The 12964-nt window shown below is 39.0% G+C and overlaps 1 protein-coding gene across 4 annotated transcripts in view; it reads left to right on the forward strand.

Annotated features, from left to right (window-relative positions):
* CATSPERE (catsper channel auxiliary subunit epsilon) overlaps positions 1–12964 on the forward strand; it is a 162151-nt gene that overhangs the window by 17846 nt on the left and 131341 nt on the right. For 2 of the 4 annotated variants that reach the window (XM_010353277.2, XM_010353278.2), the window contains exons 4-6: positions 39–108; positions 1851–1918; positions 11284–11308. In XM_010353277.2, the coding sequence (XP_010351579.1) occupies positions 39–108; positions 1851–1918; positions 11284–11308 (163 nt within the window). The remainder of the gene's footprint in view (positions 1–38; positions 109–1850; positions 1919–11283; positions 11309–12964) is intronic. The other 2 variants (XM_010353279.2, XM_010353280.2) reach the window with 1 other exon arrangement.

Raw genomic sequence — 12964 nt, forward strand, 5'->3', positions numbered from 1 at the left:
CACCTGTAATTATTCTTTCCCATCTTTTTAAACACTAGCTCACCCAAGACAGAATTGCGTTGTTCCTCACCTGGTGTTCATGCTATAAAACCAATCGTTACTGGCCCAGTAAGTTGATTTTAATGATATGTTGTTAAATCTTGAATAATCATCCTGTTATCCTGTTATATTTTATTTTGCCTTTCTTTTGAGCTTTTCAATCTAATTTAACCTGTTTTAAATAGTATTAATTATAACTATAAACAAGCCCTAAAGTTACTGTCAGAATGTCCATTTTTAGATATAGCTCATGTTAAATTCTAAATTATAAAATTACATACAATTTTTATCTTCGTCTTTCTATTAGTAAGTATGTTAAAGTTCATAGCCACCACCTTAATGGTAATACGACTCTCAGATGAGTGGATCTCCTGTCATACACTCCTATGCCAACGCCTAGGATTAAGAGTAATTTCTAGCAGATTTATTTTTACTCCACTGCATTGTCTTCAACTGAAGAAAACATGTGAATGCAAATGAATTCAAATGAGGTTGAGTCTCTCTAGTTTACCAAAAACATGCAAAGACAAAGTAAAGCATTTTAAGACACTGGCATTTTAATAATTAATAACAAAATACGGGCTACGTACCTCACAGCTGATGTTCCCACACAAGCGCGCCTGAAGCTGCAGTTTTACAGACGCCACGTCACCAATCCTGCCTTTACTTTGAGGCTTGTGCCTTCTCTTTAATTAAAAAGCTTTATTGTCAAGGCACAAGTAGACAGAGCTATGTGAGAGAGGCCAGATGAATATTAATTCGTTTTTTAATCCTTATAGAGTGAAACATACTTGAATTTGTCTCTTTGAGTCTATGAATATTTGCCAGTTTCAAGAACACAATTCATGCTGGGCATGGTGGCTCATGCCTGTAACCCCAGCACTTTGGGAGGCCGAGGTGGGCGAATCACCTGAGGTCAGGAGTTCAAGACCAGCCCGGCCAACATAGTGAAACCCTGTCTCTGCTAAAAATACAAAAATTAGCTGGGCGTGGTGGCAGGCACCTGTAATCCCAGCTACTTGGGAGGCTAAGGCAGGAGAATCGCTCGAACCTGGGGAGGCGGAGGTTGCAGTGAGCTGAGATCATACCATCGCACTCCAGCCTCCATCTCAAAAAGAAAAAAAAAAAAAAACCACAACACAATTCGTGAGAAAGTAAGGGACTCCTTTTCCTTTTGTTTCATTTTTTTTGTTGTTGTTGTTTTTGAGATGGAGTTTTGCTCTTGTCGACCAGGCTGGAGTTCAGTGGCACGATCTTGGCTCACTGCAACCTCCGCCTCCTGGGTTCAAGCAATTCTCCTGCCTCAGCCTCCCAAGTAGCTGGGATTACAGGCATGCGCCACCACACCTGGCTAATTTTGTATTTTTAGTAGAGATGGGGTTTCTCCATGTTGGTCAGGCTGGAGTTGAACTTCTCACCTCAGGTGATCCACCTGCCTTGGCCTCCCAAAGTGCTGGGATTACAGGTGTGAGCCACCGTGCCCGGCCACATCTGACTTTTGAAAAGCACTCAGTTGTAACAACCAAAAGCATCTCTAGGCATTGCCAAAAGTCCCTGGGGAGCAAAATTACCCCACTGAATGAGAAAATTAGTTGAATTGTATTTCAGTGAGGAAGACAAATGTAATAAAAATGATAAAGATGGCAATATATAGATAAATATTTAAATATATATTTAAATTTTATTCTGAAGTTTTTCTTCCTCTGATGTTAGATAAGTAACTTAGCTCCTGTGTGACTTTTATGCCTATATCCATATTTGCATTTGATTTAATGTTAATATATCACAGTTTCGTTTGCATTTTCTTTTAGGATGAAGAAGAACGCAATTTATTTGTGGACAGTTCTCACACTTGCTTTCTGTGGTACTATAGAGTTAGGTAAGTAATGCAGTACTGAATAGGTAATTATGCTTTTAAAGAGTATTTCGCTTCAGCTTTTAATTAACCCCAAATAGATTATCTATATTATGGTTTCCATACAACTTTCATTCACCAACCAAGCTATTCTCAAATACGCTGCCAAAGAAATACTGAAGAACAAATAGTAAAATTAAGAGCAACCACTATTTTAGCACATACTGTGTCTACATGTTTGTACTTTAATATAAATTCTTTCTTAATTTTTATAATAACCACATAAATGTAAGTCTTTATAGATGTGGAAGCATAAGCATGGATGGGTTAAACTCTTTGGAAAAAATACAGTGCTACTAAAAGATAGCATTGAGATTTGACTCTGGTTTTTCAGTCTATAGAGCTCTTCTATTATATACATTTCAGAAATACCGTGTTTGTATTAGATAGCTTTTCAAACTCGTGACAAAATGAAGGTAGCTGAATATAAGAAGGGAAAAAGTGGTACACAAATACATTATTAACTGCATAAAGATCATTCAATAAGTTTAAAAAGTATCAGTGATTCGGAATATGCTTTAGTATCATGGTCATGGCAACATCTTAAGCACTGTGTAGGATATAAGGAACTATAGTATGTGGATCTTGACCTCAGGATGCATGGAAAGTACTTATTTCTTTTTATCCACTTCACGTTTATTCCCTTGGGGAAACTATTCCTCCCTATTCGGTGATAATATTGTTAATTTCATGTGATGTATATGGTCTAACTCTACAAACCCACATTTCCTTGGTTACAGTTATTAGTTGAGGATTGGCACATACACGATCCAGGCAGAACCAATCAGAATACTCATGTCTTCAGTAAAGCTTGGTGGTTGTTAATAGTTTTATTGTCCTGGTCCACGTAGTCCCTTAAAGTTGGATGGTTCTGCAGTTTATGTGGAATTTTTGGATTGGACATCCTGAGCTAGATTGTAAATCCGAATAATACCTAGGTTTCAGCAAGCCCCACCGGGAGTACACATTCACCCAGTCATCTCTCACTCACTGCCACTTTCCCAGAGTCTTATTGAGAAGCAGGGAGGATTGAGTCTCTGCTACTCATGAAACTGGCAGGCTTCTGTCCTTGTTGGCAGTTTCAGAAATACCAATCACCAGGTTTTCCTCTATGGGTTCTGAACCAGTTGAGAAATAGACAAGGGCAAGTTTGGGGATAACAAACTCTGGTAGAGGCCGGGCACAGTGGCTCATGCCTGTAGTCCCAGCTACACAGGAGGCTGAGTTAGGAGAATCACTTGACCCCAGAAATTTGAGGTTACTGTGTCAAGGTTATAGTGAGCTATGATTGTGCCGCTGTACTCCAGCATGGTGACAGAATGAGACTCTGTCTCATAAAATAAAATAATAGGCCGGGCACGGTGGCTCACACCTGTAATCCCAGCATTTTGGGAGGCCAGGGCGGGTGGACCTGAAGTCAGGAGTTCAAGACCAGCCTGAACAAGATGGTGAAACCCCATCTCTATTAAAAATACAAAAAAATTAGCCAGATGTGTTGGCAGGCACCTGTAATGCCAGCTATTAGAGAGGCTGAGGGAGGAGAGTCACTTGAACCTGAGAGGCGGAGGTTGCAGTGAGCTGAGATCACGCCACTGCATTTCAGTCTTGGCAACAAGAGCAAAACTCCATCTCAAAAATAAATATATATATATATATATATGATATTCCTGGTAGAGTTGAATTGTAAAAAAGGACCTGCTCCTTTGGCCAAATGGGCTACTTTCTGTTCTCCCAAGTAGAGCTCTTGGGAACCATCAGAGAAGATAATCTGTTGCAATAAGACTGTATGTTTGTGTCCCACCCTGTTTACCCCCAAATTTTTATGCTGAAACCTAATCCCTGATGTGATGGTATCTGGAGGTTGCACCATTGGGAAGTGGTTAGATCATGAGGGAGCAGTCCTTATGAATGGGATTAGTGCTCTTACAAAAGAGACCCCAAAGAGTTCCTTTTTCCCTTCCATCATGCGAGGACCTGGTGAGAAGATAGCACCTTGGTCTTCGGACTTTGCAGCCTCCAGACTATGAGAAATAAAGGTTTGTTGTTAAAGCCACCCAGTCTATGGTATTTTTGTTAGAGCAGACCAAACTAGGACATCTGCCAAGAAGCATTGAATGGATTACCAATTTCATTCACAAACATTAAGACCCAAGAGCTGGGGCTGAAAAGATGGGTCTCCAGGCTACCCTGATCTTGACATGTTTTCTCCTTGTAAGTAAGAACAGAAGGAAAAGCACCTAGTGTAAAAGCGCTAACCAAAAGGTTAGTCCAAAAGAGAGAACTCCGTAGGGACTGAGAGTTTTTCTGTAATATATATTGTAAGAATTTTCAGTCTGTCACCTGTAAAAATATCAATTAAAGAATAATAATGAGGCCTAGCGTGGTGGCTCATGCTTGTAATCTCAGTGTTTTGGGAGGCCTCGGTGAGAGGATTGCTTGAGCCCAGGAGTTCAAGAGCAGCCTGGGAAACAGCAAGACTTGTCTCTACAAAAAATAGAGAAAATTTGCTAGGCATGGTGACTTGCATCTGTAGTCCCAACTACTTAGGAGACTGAGATGGGAGGATCACTTGAGCCCAGGAGTTCAAGACCATCCTGGGAAACATAGCAAGACCTGTCTCTACAAAAAACATTAAAAAGTTGTCAGTCATGATGACTTGCATCTGTAGTTCCAACTACTTGCAAGGCTGAGGTAGGAGGTTCACTTAAGCCCAGGAGTTCAAAGCTACTGTGAGCTATGATTGCACCACTACACTCCAACCTCCATGTCAGAGCAAGACCCCATCTCTAGAAAAAATGAAAATAAAAAAAATAATAATAATTAATGGCTAGAAAGATTACATAAAGAATTAAAAGGATAGTAATGAAATCAGTACCCACATATGTATTACCCAAATCAAGAAATAGAACATCACACCTCTTTATGCCCTACCAATCACACTCTATTCACCCTCCAAGAGTTAGACACTATTCTGGATATTGTTTTTTTGTCTTTTCGTTATTTTATCCTAAATACTGTTTAATGAATGATTTCTTGCCTTTTTCTTATAATTTAGTGACTATATTTGATTGTAATAAATTGTTTAGTTTTGTCAGTTCTTGAACATTATTTAAATTGAATCATATGGTAAGTATTGTTCCATGAGTTGCTTCCTTCTCTAAAAATTATGTTTTTGAGACTTATCCATAGTCAAATAAGAATCTTTAGTTCTTTCATTGTGACTGCTCTATGGTATTTCATTGTATGACTCTGTTCATTCTGCTGATTGCAACTACAAATGATGCTGTGAATGCCTGAACATACCTCATAGTGTCTTGCTACTCCAAATGTCATCTGAGGATTAGCAGCACTGACATCACCTGGAAATTTATTAGAAGTGAAGAATGTCAGTCTTTATTCCAGCCCTATGGGATAATAATCTGCACTTTAAGAAGATTCTGTAGGAATTTATATGTTCATTGTAGTTGGGGAAGTAGTACTGATTTAATGCGTATAAATGAAAGTTTCTCTAAGGTAGAGACCTAAAAGTACAATAGCCTAAAGGTAGGATATGCATTTGTTCAACTTTCCTGGGGGATGCCTAAGTCACTTTTGAAAGATTGTCCAATTTTATATCCACACTGGTAGTGCGTGAAAGTTCCCATTTTGCTGTATCCTCACCAACACTTAAGATTGTCTGACTTTTTAATTTTTCCAGTCTACTAGGTATGAAATTATGTCATTGTATTTTTATTTACATTTTACTGATTACTGATGCATTGAGTATATTTTATCTGTTCAGCAGGAATTTTTCTTCTCTTTTCTGTTCAATAAGTATTTTGATCGACTTTTGAGTTATTTTTATTTTCATAATAATTTACAAGATTTCATTATATATCTTAATTACTACATTATCACATACATATGTGTGTATATATAGATACTGAAAGTATTCTGTCTCAGTTTATGCAGATTTTTACTTTCCATGCCTCCTATTGATAAGAAAGGTCTTTAGTGTTGTGAATAAATTAATACTTTCCTTTGTGGGTTTATGCCTTTTAAAATCTATTTAAGAAATCTTTTCCTACTTACGAGATCATAAGGATAGGCTCCTATATTGTTTTCTAAAAGTTCTATATGCTTTTTTCTTCTAAAATTAGGTCTTTAATCCACCTGGAATCAATTTTTGTACAAACTTAGAATAGGAATTCACTTTATTTTTTCTACATGAATAATTAATTTTCTCATACTCATTTAATGAATAATCTATTTATGCAGAATATCTTCTCTTTCATGTATCAATTTTCCATATATGCATGGGTGTTTTTTTGGGCTGACTATTCTGTTCACCTGATATATTTGTCCATACTTGAACAAAACTACATTATCCTTATTACTATAACTGTGTTTTTTAAATCTTGACAAGTGATAGTAGAAGTACCCACACCACTCCAACTCTTCCCAACTTGATTTCTACATTCAGTGCAATCCCAATCGAAATCCCAGCAAGTCACTTTATAAATATGAATAAACACATCCTAGAGTGTATATGGAGAAGCAAAAGACTCCGAATAACCAACACAATATTGAAGGAGAAAAACACTGATCACACCCACTTCTGGCGAGGACATGAACCAGTAACAACTGTCTCATTACTGGTGGGAATGCGAAGTGACACAGCCATGTGGGCTTCAGATGAGTGGTCTTACGCATCTTCTGTTACATTTATTTTAAAGTATTTTATGTTTTTGATGCAATTGTAATTGCTGTCGCAAACTCTTGAATTAACAGGAATTTTACCTCCAAATATTCCCTTCCTGGTTTATGGCTTACTCCTTACCATCGTTTTGGTACTTTCTAGTTGTTTATCCTTCAAATTGGACATTTTTCAGTCAATATGTATTGGATTTATCCACAGACCTATCATTTCTTTGCTCAACGATGCTTATATTCTCAGACATGTTTTCTCATATTACTTGCTCTTCCTGAAGTATATCCTTTCAGGGTTCCTTTAGGGAAGACTTCTGAGTGATTAAATTTCTCAGTATTCATGCCTCTGAAAATATCTTTATTTTATCCTCACTCTGGAAAAATCATTTCTCTGGGAATATGATTTTAGGTTGCTTACTCTTTTCTCTCAATGCTTTACAATTATTTTTTCTTGTGTCTGGCTCCAACTTCAGTTGATAAGTCGGCTGTCTTTCAAATGGTGTTTCCTTTTTAGGTAATCTATATTTTCTGTGTGGTTGTTTTAAGATCTTGCCTTATCTTTGGTGTTTTACTATTGAATATTTCTTTTGAGATGTATTACAGTTCCTGAATCTGAAGATTGGTGTCTTTCATCAATTCTCGAAAATTCACATTGTCTTTTTTCTTTTTTGAGACGGAGTCTCGCTCTGTCGCCCAGGCTGGAGAAAGGTGGCATAATCTCAGCTCACTGCAACTTCTGCCTCATGGGTTCAAGTGATTCTCCTGCCTCAGCCTCCCTAGTAGCTGGGATTACAGGCGCCCGCCACCATACCTGGCTAATTTTCGTATTTTTAGTAGAGATGGGGTTTCATCGTGTTGGCCAGGCTGGTCTCGAACTCCTGACCTTTGGTGATCCACCCACCTCAGCCTCCCAAAGTGCTGGGATTACAGGCATGACTGACTGTGCCTGGCCTGTCTTTTTAAATATTTGTTCTCCCTCATTCTTTTTTTTCTTTCTAAATTTTCCTAAGAGAAATGTATGTCACCTTTTAATTCTGTCCTTCCTGACTCTTAAAATCTTGTCGTATTTTTCCATCTTTCTGTCTTATTGTGATTCATTCTTAGTTATTTTTTAAATGTTTCATTCAGTTCACTAATTATCTCATTATCCGTGTCGAAATTTTTTTTTTTTTTTTTTTAAATAGGATCTTGTCCCGTCACCCAGGCTGGAGTGCAGTGGTGCCATCATAGCTCATGCAACCTCAAACTCTTGGGCTCAGGCACTCCTCCCACCTCAAACTCCTGAATACCTGGGACTGTAGGCACACACCACTGTGCTCCACCATTTTTTTTTTTTTTTTTTTTCTGTACAGACAGGGTTTCACTTTGTTGCCCAAGCTAGTCCCAAGCTCTTGGCCTCAAGCAATCCTCCTGCCTTGGCCTCTGAAAGCACTGGGAGCCACCATGCCACGCCAGTGTCTACATTTTGTAATCCCTAAAATCCTTTTACCTAGAGGTAATTACTGTACTGTTGTGCCACTTCTGCATCATTACATCCAAAATTGGCTCATAAATTTGTGGGGCCTGGTGTAAAATGAAAGTTGGGGTCTCTTGCTCAAAAAGCACGGGGAAAATACTGTTAAAGGTATCAAATTTAAAGCTTTTTCTCCTCCTATAGTCACTCTCATTACCTTTCATGGTGTTTTTTATTTGCAATTTAACGTCATGCTCCCTTAGACAAGGAATACTCATGGACCAGGTGCAGACCCTCCTAGTCACCTGGTGGGTGATTCAGCTTGTGGAGTACTCGTGGGCCAAGTACAGACCCTTGTAGTCACCTGGTGGATGGTTCAGCATGTAGACTACTCATGGGTCAGGTGCAGACCCTCATAGTCACCTGGTGGGTGATTCAGGATGTGGCGTACTCATGGGCCAGGTGCACACTCTCGTAGTGCACAGCCCACCAACCGCCAGATTTCTCTTCTCAATAGACCTGCACGTCATGCTCAGCCAGTGGAGGGATCTGAAGTAGTCAAGCCATGTATCTTCCCTTCATGGGCCTCCCACCTCAACCCATGGCAGATGGGCAACCCACAAGGGTATTGCAGCCTCTACACTGGGCCATGCCAGATACCTGGATTAGGGGGAAGCAAGAGGTTTACTCCTGCCAAGATGAGTAAGCCACGCCATCATCACCATCATCATGCCATGGTGCTGCCAGCCAGGTATGGGACAGCTGCTGCCGTGCCTTACTTCAAGACACTGCAGCATGCATTTGCCTTACCCTGACAATCCCCCAACACCTGAGCCTAGGCCCTCACCCAGGTCAAAGACAGAAGCAGCTTGTGGGACGGGTTAAGGAGGGGAAGGCTGGTCAGGACCCAAGGTGCCAGAGCATGGAGGGGAATCGGGGTAAATAATCCATCCCAGGGAGGCAGAGAGGCAGCAGAAGGCGGGACTGTGTGAATGCCAAAACCCCATGTCCCCGGTGCTTGCTTCATTGTCTCATCACACTTCGCTTACAAAACATAATGTCAAAGATAAATCTGTTAAGAATTTGAAGATAAATACTGTAGAGTACAGGACCCCTCTAAGCACTGCCTCTTTCCCCAGGCTCTCAACACCTATTGACTCTGCCCCCAAACCAGAGTTCTGATGCTAGAAAGAATTCATGAACAAGTATCATGTTAGCATCCAAACTCTCTTGCTTTCTTCTTTCTCTGCCTCTCTAGGATTAGAATAGAGAATAAAGGCCGGGCGCGGTGGCTCAAGCCTGTAATCCCAGCACTTTGGGAGGCCGAGACGGGCGGATCACGAGGTCAGGAGATCGAGACCATCCTGGTGAACACGGTGAAACCCCGTCTCTACTAAAAAATACAAAAAAGCTAGCTGGGCTAGGTGGCGGGCGCCTGTAGTCCCAGCCATTTGGGAGGCTGAGGCAGGAGAATGGCGTGAACCCGGGAGGCGGAGCTTGCAGTGAGCTGAGATCCGGCCACTGCACTCCAGCCTGGGCGACAGAGCGAGACTCTGTCTCAAAAAAAAAAAAAAAAAAAAGAATAGAGAATAAAAAGGGAAAAGGATCCATGAAGTTGTGCTGAAACTAGTCTTCCCAAGTTCACTGTGACATTTTTGTTTCATCACCGTATCCCCCTACTATCTATCTATCTACTGAAACTGCTGTGGCAAAGTCACTGAAGGTAATTGCCAAATTCAATGGGATTTTTTTGATCCTCTTACTGTAATAATTTCTATACCACATTTAATTCTGAGAATCACTTTCTTTTTGAAACTCTTTCATTCCTTCACTCTCTAATACCACTATGTTCTACTTCCATAATGGTTTTTTTTTCCCGTCTTTTTCTTTGGCTTTTTGTCATCTGCCCTTACCTTAAATGTCAATTCATTCCAGAGTTTTCTCTTCAGTCTTACTCTCAACTCTACACTTCAGCCTGTGCACTAACTCAAGAAAGCCAGAAAACTGATAAAGACCCAGCAGAATGCTGCTAATATTGTCTTCCATGGAAATCAAGGCTGTCACTTTAATGTCAGCTGATACTGATTCCTTCTCTACGAGGTTACTGTATTAATACCAAAGCCTTTCTTTTATTATCACAAGTATTTCCTTTTGCCTTCAAATTTTCCTTCCAGAGATGCTGGTAACTCACTCAGTGACTCAATTCTTTTTTCATGTGCCTGTGACAAGTAAGCATAACACAAGGCAGAAGGTATCAGCCCTGGAGCCGGGGTCGTCTTAATCAACCTTGGACTGTGTTGAACTCTGGGCACAGTTTACCTATTAAGATTTACTGTAGCTGTTTTCAGCAGCTTTCTAACGTATCAGATTGAACACATGAAATAGAATATTCATTGTACGGTCTCAGAAACTCACTGCATGCTCATTTACTGATTCCCAAAGCATTTTCATTTTGTTTTGTGCATAATAATGTACTAGACACTGCAGTAATCAGCAAACAAAAGGACATAGTCACGAGGCACTGACTTTTAGAGATGATACATGCTAAAAATATGCAGGTGACTTTACAGTGAAAAAAACTTTCTAGAAAACATACAACTAAACAAACAAGTGAATATCAGTCCCTTTTTGTTTTATTTTATAGTTAAAAATAGAGACAGGGTCTCACTATATGTCCCAAGCTGGTCTCAAACTCCTGGGCTCAAGCAGTCCTCCCGCTCCGGGCTCCCAAAGTGCTGGGATTACAGGTGTGAGCCACCAGGCCTGGCCTGTTATTCCTTTCAGGGCTGGTGAGGGAAGGATTTGTCATGCTAAAAGACAATTTTCTGTTGGACATAAATTATAACGTGTAAAGACCGTAGGGTTTTTTATGTAGAATGACAATATCAACATTTTAAAGAAGATTAATCATGAAGTTTTGATTCTGTGAACTTGCAGTGTTAAGGAAGCAGGCAGATTTAAGCCACTCAGACTTCTGTGATGACAAATGAGAATCAATAACGATATTGATAAATAAATAGACGTACGTGATTTTTTGTTTTTTACATTTAGCCTTTAATTTTATATACTGTAATGAAATATAAAGAGAATATGCAAAGGTTTAGAAACATGTATCTTGAAAGTAGAATATTCAAACTAACGTTTAATGGGCTGTTTACTAAAATATATTTCCTCTTTTTCCACACAGACATTTCTTTAACAACTTAACCCAGGTAAAATATTTTTTAAATTTTGTATAGCCTTCATATGTCACTACTATATTGTTTCTCTCTTATCTTCCATATTTACCAGATGAGGAATTTTTCAAACTAATTTTGCAACGATATTTGCTTAGAGTAGTGGTACTCAAGGTGTGTCTCTTTCTGTAAGACCCATTCAGGAGGTCCATGAGGTTCACCCTTTTCTAGCCACCTGTCTGCATAAGGATGGATTTTCCCCCCTTTTACTTCTACCAAGATAATTTTTACCGACAACTTGCCTGAAGGAGCAGAGATGATTATCCAGCTGTCTTTTATTAATACAAATATTAAGGATGGTTTTTAAAATATCAAGCATCCATTCTTACTAATATTTTTCCTTTGAAAAATAGTTATTTTTCATAAAAATGTTAATTAACATATAATAGATGTACCATAGTTTTGAAAATAAATAAATTATCTTTAAATGTTCTCAAATTTAATTTGTTATATGGTAAATACTGGTGGATCTAAACCACATAAAACAAAAGCCTTCTGGGATTCATAATAATTTTTAAAAGTATGAAAGGGGCCCTAAGATCAAAAAGTTTCAAAATTCTGGATAGAGGATGATTAGAAGTATGATGGAAAGATATATTCAAAATGTTGAAAACTGAAATAAGGTTAAATAATATTTGGAAATTACACCTCTATAGAGACATTATAAGTCTCAAAAGCAGCAACTTACTGGAAGAAAAGAAGTAGTAAAACAAGATAAACTGTGTTTATCTTTGAGTGAGCTCAGTGCCCATAACTACTCCTACTCCAAATCCCACTGATATTACTGAATTATTTTTTGAGGTTACAACTATAACAACGCTCAAAAGCAAGAAATAATATTATCAGTAATTAAGGAATTTTAAGATACATAGAAAATACAGGAGAACTGACAGAAGTAGAATATATATTATAGACTCAAATAGTGCAGAATAACCTCCTTCTCACTCAAAACGCATAGAAATGCCTATAGAAAATAGATGTGTGTATGCTGCTAGCGCACACACTCACAGACCTTTACATTAACACAGGTGCAGGTGTGCATATGGAATTTATAAGCAAGAAAAGGAATTTCCTGGTGGTCAGAAATAATTAAGGAACTCAAAGTCAGAGTTTCAAGATTGAATTAGAACAGAATGCGAGCTTTCTAGAAAACATACAACTAAACATACAAATGAATATGATTCCTTTTTTGTTTTATTTTATAATTAAAAATAGTGGAAAAGGGGTTTTTAATGATTTTATGGGAATAGGGAATGAAAGTTTCGGCCTATGAGAGTCAAGGGAGCTGAAACTAACCTCCCTATATGAAGTTAGGGTTTAGAAAATGTCTTGGCTGGGAGCGGTGGCTCACACCTGTAATCCCAGGACTTTGGGAGGCCGAGGCAGGCAGATCTCAAGGTCAGTAGATCGAGACCATCCTGGCCAACACAGTGAAGCCCAGTCTCTACTAAAAATACAAAAATTATCTCGGCGTGGTGGCGCGTGCCTGTAATCCCAGCTACTCAGGAGGCTGAGAGGCAGGAGAATCACTTGAACCAGGGAGTCAGAGGTTGCAGTGAGCCGAGATCGCGCCACTGCACTCCCACCTGGCGGCAGAGCGAGATTCCATCTTAATAATAATAATAATAAAAT

This window comes from Rhinopithecus roxellana, chromosome 8, assembly GCF_007565055.1.
Source record: "Rhinopithecus roxellana isolate Shanxi Qingling chromosome 8, ASM756505v1, whole genome shotgun sequence".
Lineage (NCBI taxonomy): Eukaryota > Metazoa > Chordata > Mammalia > Primates > Cercopithecidae > Rhinopithecus > Rhinopithecus roxellana.